Source organism: Podarcis cretensis (genome assembly GCF_951804945.1).
Source record: "Podarcis cretensis genome assembly, chromosome: 2".
Lineage (NCBI taxonomy): Eukaryota > Metazoa > Chordata > Lepidosauria > Squamata > Lacertidae > Podarcis > Podarcis cretensis.
This window is the reverse complement of record NC_137171.1, coordinates 113,238,083-113,246,328: the sequence shown is the minus strand read 5'-3', so window position 1 is coordinate 113,246,328 and position 8,246 is coordinate 113,238,083. Positions and strand designations below refer to the sequence as shown.

At 46.6% G+C, this 8,246-nt stretch overlaps 1 protein-coding gene across 1 annotated transcript; it reads left to right on the top strand.

Moving 5' to 3' along the window:
- The first annotated feature begins 519 nt into the window (after window positions 1–519).
- LOC307208925 (uncharacterized protein) lies at window positions 520–7,845 on the top strand. The gene is made up of 3 exons (XM_079963967.1): window positions 520–764; window positions 2,121–2,432; window positions 6,981–7,845. The coding sequence occupies exons 1-3, from the start codon at window positions 707–709 to the stop codon at window positions 7,556–7,558; spliced, it is 948 nt and encodes a 315-aa protein (XP_079820093.1). The 5' UTR covers window positions 520–706; the 3' UTR covers window positions 7,559–7,845.
- Window positions 7,846–8,246: the final 401 nt, after the last annotated feature.

Sequence of the window (8,246 nt, the reverse complement as noted above, 5' to 3'; positions counted from 1 at the left end):
CTGTCAACATTGTAGCAACAACAGCCCAGCGTTTCCCGCCTAAAATAACTGACGTGGACCTGAGTGAAAACTATCTACAGACCTGAGTGAAAACTATATACAGTATCCCCCTGCTGGCCCAGGGTGAAACTTCACTACATAACAGCGCTCATCTCGCTTTATCGGCCGAGGGAGCCGGCATACAGCTTCCGGGTCATGTGGCCAGCATGACTAAGCCGCTTCTGGCAAAGCAGAGCAGCACACGGAAACACCATTTGCCTTCCCGCCAGAGCAGTACCTATTTATCTACTTGCACTTTGACGTGCTTTCGAACTGCTAGGCTGGCAGGAGCAGGGGCCGAGCAACGGGAGCTCACCCTGTTGCGGGGATTTGAACCACCGACCTTGTGATCGGCGTGGTTTAACCCACAGCGCCACCCGCGAGGAAGACGGGCATAAATAGAAATAATCCTAACTGACTGCGAGCCAGCCTTCCAGGCTCTCATTCTCCTTTCCTGCAAAGTTCCACATCCAGTTATACTGTGTCTGCCGGGAGGCGATTAAAATGTAGCTCTTTTCCGTTTGACTTTTCATAGAAAAGCCCAAGACCACCACCACAGGGAGAGATAACATTTCTCAGTGAATAATGCTTTCCTGTTCAACGCAGTTCACCCTCTCGCTTCAGGAATTATCATTGTTATGAAATAAATGGCAGAGCACTGAACAATATGGAGTTTTGTTGGCTGAGGATACTGATAGGATTATTCATCCTGAGGAAAGAGCACGGTAATAGATCTGTCTGTGAGGATCAAGAAGGAGGAGGACGGGTGGTGGTTGGGAGAAGATGTCATTGGGCCGTGAATGAATGCTTTCTTCTCAAACATGGGTTTAATTGGCAGAATTATTTTATTTATCTATAGGAATTTTTTGAATTTTTTTGGGTAAGTGAAAGGTTCGGCATGGGAAAACAAAGAACAGGACACGGATCTGTGTGGTTAAATAATGGAAAGTGGCCCCCGTGTTGATGATTGTGAATAAAACGTTCGAAGAATCCTAGCATGGAGGGGTCTGCTGTTGCCAAGTCAGAAAGTGACTGAGAGGAAGGGCGGGGCAGGAATACGAGGTTTTGGGAATTATAGGGACAGAACTACCTAAATTTATTCATGTATGCAACTACAGCGGCAAGAATGTTACTTGCCCAAAATCTGAAAGAACAAGTCCCAGCAAAAGAAGAACAGATACAGAAACTAATGGAATATGCAGAAATGGCGAAAATCACCGGGGGGGGGGGGAGAAATCAAGATAACAAATTTTAAAATAAAAGAATGGAAATGGTTTATTGAATATTTACAAAGAAACAGATAAGAACATTGGCAGGATTACTGTAATACCCTGCGGTTTTATAAGAGTATATATTTAAAGTACAGTGGTACCTTGGGTTATGTACTTAATTCGTTCCAGAGGTCCGTTCTTAACCTGAAACTGTTCTTAACTTGAAGCACTACTTTAGCTAATGGGGCCTCCTGCTGCCGCCGTGCCACCAGAGCACAATTTCTGTTCTCATCCTGAAGCAAAGTTCTTAACCTGAAGCACTATTTCTGGGTTAGCGGAGTCTGTAACCTGAAGCGTATGTAACCTGAAGCGTATGTAACCTGAGGTACTACTGTAGATGGATAAATAAGTTAATTTGGAATACGCAGAAACCACAGAAAGAGGGGGGAAGGAAGTCGAGTTTTGAAACATTAAAATGATTGTAAAAATATTGAAATGTATAAAATAGAAAATCATAAATGAAGGAATAAAGGAATAAAAGGAATATGAGGCTCAAATAAACCTATCAGCCGAATCTCCAAAGCAAAGATTGAATCAAGAGGGCACAGAGTCACAGCTCAGTGGCAGAACACCTACCTCGCATGCAGAAGTTTCCAGGTTCAATTCCTGCACTCTAGGTAGGTCTGGGAAATAATCCTGTGTGAAATCCCAGAGAGCAGCTGCCAGCCAGTGTAGACATTGATAAGCCAGATGGACCAATGGACTGACTCAGTATAAGGCAGCTTCCTTCATTCCTTGCAAGTGTGGGGTGATGAGGGATGGGGATGGGTCAGAGGAGACGTTAACACTTCCATTTCTCTTCTCCATCAGCTTCCGTCCCCGAGAGAATCGTCCGTGCTTCTGGGGAACAGGCCATGCTTCCCTGCGAGTCCGTCAGCCCCTGGACCCGTTGGTTTTGGCTCCCTCTGAGTTCCAGGTGTGCCAAGGTCCAAAGCGGTTACGTAGAAATAACCTGGAGCCTTACTGGAAATGTGGTGGCTCCTGTTCGGTTCAATGAGCGGCTGGCAAACCAGACATCGGGATCCCTGGTCCTCTGGAATCTGGTCATGAGCGATTCAGGCACCTACGTCTGCCGTTCGCCCGATGGCTCAGAGACTCGAACCATGCTGGACGTGACCACAGGTATGTTTCTCAAATAATAGCAAGAGTTCACCTTCTCTCTATTGTTGTTGTTGAGACGTTTAGTTGTGTCCGACTCTTCGTGACCCCATGGACCAGAGCACGCCAGGCACTCCTGTCTTCCACTGCCTCCCACAGCTTGGTCAAACTCATGTTGGTAGCTTCGAAAACACTGTCCAACCATCTCGTCCTCTGTCGTCCCCTTCTCCTTGTGCCCTCCATCTTTCCCAACATCAGGGCCTTTTCCAGGGAGTCTTCTCTTCTCACGAGGTGGCCAAAGTATTGGAGCCTCAGCTTCAGGATCTGTCCTTCCAGTGAGCACTCAGGGCTGATTTCCTTCAGAATGGATAGGTTTGATCTTCTTGCAGTCCATGGGACTCTCAAGAGTCTCCTCCAGCACCATAATTCAAAAGCATCAATTCTTCGGCGATCAGCCTTCTTTATGGTCCAGCTCTCACTTCCATACATCACTACTGGGAAAACCACAGCTTTAACTATACAGACCTTCAAACAGAGGACCTATTGAAATAGAAGCAGTGCCAGATTTACATATAAGCTAAACAAGCTATAGCTTAGGGCCCCACTCTCTTGGGGGCCTCCCAAAAAATTAAAGGGGAAAAAACTGGATGTACATTTTCAAAATATAAGATAAAAACCAAATAAAATAAAACCTTCATACAGCAACAGTGTTTTGTGTGTTGGCTCCTGTGATGTAAGTAATGGGCCCCCAATCAGTTTAAGTTAGAGCTTAATAATTATTTCACTATTAATATACTTCTTCTTAATTGTATTTCACTATTAATATGCTGTTGTTGTTTAGTCGTTTAGTCATCTCTGACTCTTCGTGACCCCCTGGATCAGAGCATGCCAGGCACTCCTGTCTTCCACTGCCTCCCGCAGTTTGGTCAAACTCATGCTGGTAGCTTCGAGAACACTGTCCAACCATCTCGTCCTCTGTCACCCCCTTCTCCTTGTGCCCTCAATCTTTCCCAACGTCAGGGTCTTTTCCAGGGAGTCTTCTCTTCTCATGAGGTGGCCAAAGTATTGGAGCCTCAGCTTCACGATCTGTCGCTATTAATATACTTCTCCTTAATTGTATTTCAGTTCAACAATTACTTTGATAAAATGCATATTTTGTTACGTGCAAATGGCTTTAGATACCTGTTAGGTCCATAAATTGGGACGCAGGTGGCGCTGTGGGTTAAAGCCTCAGCGCCTAGGGCTTGCCGATCGAAAGGTCGGTGGTTCGAATCCCTGCGGCGGGGTGCGCTCCCGCTGCTCGGTCCCAGCGCCTGCCAACCTAGCAGTTCGAAAGCACCTCCGGGTGCAAGTAGATAAATAGGGACCGCTTACCAGCGGGAAGGTAAACGGCGTTTCCGTGTGCGGCTCTGGCTCGCCAGAGCAGCGATGTCACGCTGGCCACGTGACCCGGAAGTGTCTCCGGACAGCGCTGGCCCCTGGCCTCTTAAGTGAGATGGGCGCACAACCCCAGAGTCTGTCAAGACTGGCCCTTATGGGCAGGGGTACCTTTACCTTTTACCTAGGTCCATAAATTACCATATAGCATATATTCAACACAAAAAACAGCAACAATTTGTTGCTGACAAAGGACAACTGAACATATAAACGGCCCCATTACCTTCAGCAGCTTAGGGCCTCATCAAACCTAAATCCGGCCCTGAATAGAAGACTGTAACACAGAAGACAAGGCCACCCTGTTCTTGGCTTGCGACAGAATTATGGAATTGGAGAGATGGAAGGGACCCGGGGGTCATCTAGTCCAACCCCCTGCAGTGCAGGAATCTTATTGCCCAAGTGGGGGCTGTTAAAAAGGCTCATCCCTCGTGCACCCTCTTGCTTTCCATTTGGTTAATACATCTCTTGTTTCTTTCTTGATCTCTGCTCTTTTTTAAAAAAATAAAATAAATTTATTTATTTGGTTTTCAGATTGAAATTTTACAGTCACATATCCAACATACAACATAGAGACAAGATTCCAGAGAATCTCCTGGACTTCACTCCTCCCCTTTGTGGGTCCTACCATCAATCATTTCCTCCTGCATCTTTTATAATAATCCAAATCTTTTACTTTTACATTATATCCAAAAAATCACCATTAATTTACAAGTGTTATTCCAATTCTATTAACGATTTTAACGGTTTACAATGGTTTTTAAGGTGAGTTATAAATTTTCCCCATTCCCTATTAAAATTTTGGTCTTCCCGATTTCTGATTCTTCCGGTCATTTTAGCCATTTCAGCATAACCCATCAACTTGATCTGCCATTCTTCTCTTGTAGGGACTTCATCTTCTTTCCATCTCTGGAGACCTCTGTCTTTTTATCATAGTCTTTTATCCTTTCCTCACAGCAACTGCAAGCCAACCATCTTAAGCTGTAGGAAGGCAGCTAGAAGGGAAAAAAAATAGCACAATAAATGCAGCCACATCTAGGATCTCTCTCACAAGTGCCCTCAGCCAAGCGATGCTGTTCATCAGGCCAGGTGTGTTGGCACCCAGCACCCTTGTGCTTCTGCTGGGTCCCAGTACCTTGAAAGCACCCCTTTCGACTCCTAGCACTGACCCTTGCCCTTGGGATGGCCAGGACTGGAAGTCATGATGTTCAACTCCTCACATTTCTGTTCATTTACAGCGCTATGGCGCCATATTGAGAGTCATGGCCTCCCCACAAAGGATTCTGGGAGCTGCGGTTTGTTAAGGGCGCTGAGAGTTGTCGGGAGACCCCTGCTTCCCCTCACAGAGCTGCAATTCCTAGAGTTCCTTGGGAAGAGGGACTGACCATTCCGGGGATGAGCGCCCTTAATGAGCTACTGTTTCCAGGAATCTTTGGCTGTTGTGCCTTGGTTTACAGACTTAATCCGTTCTGGAAGTCCGTTCTTAAACCAAAGCATTCTTAAACCAAGGCGTGCTTTCCCATAGCAGTGGGGGACTCAATTTACAAATGGAACACATTCAAGTGGAAGCGGAACATGTTCTGCTTCCAAGGCAGAGTTCACAAACCAAAACACCTACTTCCGGGTTTGCAGCGTTCTTAATCCAAGTTGTTCATACACTAAGCTGTTCTTAAAACCAAGGTACCACTGCATAGCGCTTTAAAATCATAGTGTGGATTTGGCCCGTGTAGAATTGCTCTAATAGGGGCATTGTGAGTGAGGTTTGATGGCAGCTCTGAGCTGCCCTCCATTGCTATCAAAGAAGACCAGAAACATAAGCCTACGAATATTGGGGGGGGGGGGGGACTGACCAGAAAGTACCATATTTTTCTGTGTATAAGACAATGCTTTTTGCTAAAAAAAATAATAGGCAAAAATTGGGTGTCGTCTTATATACGGATAGTGAATGCATAGAATCATAGAATCATAGAATCATAGAGTTGGAAGAGTCCAACCCCCTGCCAAGCAGGAAACACCATCAGAGCACTCCTGACATATGGTTGTCAAGCCTCTGCTTAAAGACCTCCAAAGAAGGAGACTCCACCACACTCCTTGGCAGCAAATTCCACTGTCGAACAGCTCTTACTGTCAGGAAGTTCTTCCTAATGTTTTGGTGGAATCTTCTTTCTTGTAGTTTGGATCCATTGCTCCGTGTCCGCTTCTCTGGAGCAGCAGAAAACAACCTTTCTCCCTCCTCTATGTGACATCCTTTTATATATTTGAACATGGCTATCATATCACCCCTTAAACTCCTCTTCTCCAGGCTAAACATGCGCAGCTCCCTTAGCCGTTCTTCATAAGGCATCGTTTCCAGGCCTTTGACCATTTTGGTTGCCCTCCTCTGGACACCTTCCAGTTTGTCAGTGTCCTTCTTGAACTGTGGTGCCCAGAACTGGACACAGTACTCCAGGTGAGGTCTGACCAGAGCAGAATACAGTGGCACTATTACTTCCCTTGATCTAGATGCTATACTCCTATTGATGCAGCCCAGAATTGCATTGGCTTTTTTAGCTGCCGCGTCACACTGTTGGCTCATGTCAAGTTTGTGGTCAACCAAGACTCCTAGATCCTTTTCACATGTACTGCTCTCAAGCCAGGTGTCACCCATCTTGTATTTGTGCCTCTCATTTTTTTTGCCCAAGTGCAATACTTTACATTTCTCCCTGTTAAAATTCATCTTGTTTGTTTTGGCCCAGTTCTCTAATCTGTCAAGGTCGTTTTGAAGTGTGATCCTTCAAAGGGGTGGGGGGGAACGTGCGATTAATGGCAGCAGGAGATGGGCAACGGCGATTGGGCAGGTGATTATTGGCTGCGGCAAGGCCTGCTGGCAATTGGCTGGGGCAAGGTGTGCGATCAGCAGTGGCTGTGGCAAGCGATTGGCAGTGGCGGGCAGCCGGGTGAGTGATTGGAGGACGTGACCTCCCCCACCCCACCCCCCAAAAGCTAAACAACTTAATTTCTTAATTTGGGGTTTAAAAAAAGAGGTCAACTTATACATGGGGGCGTCTTATACACGGGAAAATATGGTACTTTGCTGAGGACCTCTTTGAACCTGGAGCTCGGCCTGCTAATTCGTCCCTTTTCCTCTTCCCTCCCCAGGCTGCCACAACAACGTCTACGTCTCCTTCTGGTGGCTCAACGCCTCCTCTTTGCAGCTCAGCTGCCGTCACTGTCGCTTGCCAGGCAACCTCAAGGAAAAATCTTTTCGCTGGATGCTGAACTCAAAACCACTGGGCAACGAGCGCTGGTTCGAGAAGACCAATTACGGGTCCTTTGTCCAATTACTGTCCACCCGGCGGAGGGCTTGGGGGCGCTGGGAATGCCACTCTCTTGCCAATCACACTTGGGTCTCTGAAATTTGCTTGGAGCCACCCATCCGAGAGAAGGGCGCAGGTGAATTTGAAATACTCTGTGCGGTTGTCCAGCTTACATCCAGCCTCTGCATTAAAGCAAGTATGGAAAACCTATGGTCCTCCAGATGTTCTTTGATGACAACTCCTATCCTCCCCGGCCATTGGCTGATGCTGGCTGGGGTTGATGGGAGTTGGAGTCCAAAAACATCTGGAAGGCCACAGGTTCCCCATCCTGGCTCTGAGGACTTGTGCAGAAAAGGAAGACTGCCGCAGGTACAGCTTTTTCCATCTCAGTGCCAAATGGATAAGAGATATCCCACCTAGTGCAATGCTATTTATTTCATTTGGTTTGATAAGATTCATATGCCACTTAATCAACAGGAACCTCTAAGCATTTTGTGTATAAAATAATACCTACCTGGCAAGTGCCCTGGTAAAACCAGGACATCCCGTTTTCATGTAACAGCACAGTGGCCATTCTAGGCGCTGCGACCCCACACAATTTCATGCTGCAATCTCGCCCCAGAAAAAGCACTTTTGCGGTGGTACAATCTTTCACAGCTTTTGGAGAGCTCCGTGCTCTCATGTGAGAGAGCGCCCCCCAAAGCGTGTCTTTTGGGCTCTATGATCTTGTGTGCGTCATGTGCAGGAGCATGTCCAGGAAGATGCGGGTCCCAGTTTTGGGACCCAACGTATTGGAGGGTATGACAATATGAAATATTCATCTCCCTTTTCCTCGCCCTACAACACCACTGTGAGTGACCTAGCTGCTCTCAGAAGTCTGTGGTCATGCCGTAGTTCTCAGTGCCATCTGTGGGCCATCAAGGGAACTGCAGCGTGATGACATACCTACATTTTTGTTATATGTGTAGCGATAAGCAGTGTTAAAACAAACACAAACACAATAAAATGGCATGCCATTGTGTCTGGGTCGGCTTGCCTAAATGAAAATACTTTCAGTTATGTGAATCTTGGATGCACAAGAGCCAGGCCTGTAGCCCTGAGATGGATT

What these genes read in the sequence shown, in the direction of transcription:
- LOC307208925 (XM_079963967.1), top strand. Translation starts at nt 707, where the DNA reads ATGGAGTTTTGTTGGCTGAGGATACTGATAGGATTATTCATCCTGAGG. An exon ending in CATCCTGAGGAAAGAGCACG is followed by an intron (nt 765 to 2,120) that starts GTAATAGATCTG and finishes CTTCTCCATCAG; the next exon opens with CTTCCGTCCCCGAGAGAATC. An exon ending in CATGCTGGACGTGACCACAG is followed by an intron (nt 2,433 to 6,980) that starts GTATGTTTCTCA and finishes TTCCCTCCCCAG; the next exon opens with GCTGCCACAACAACGTCTAC.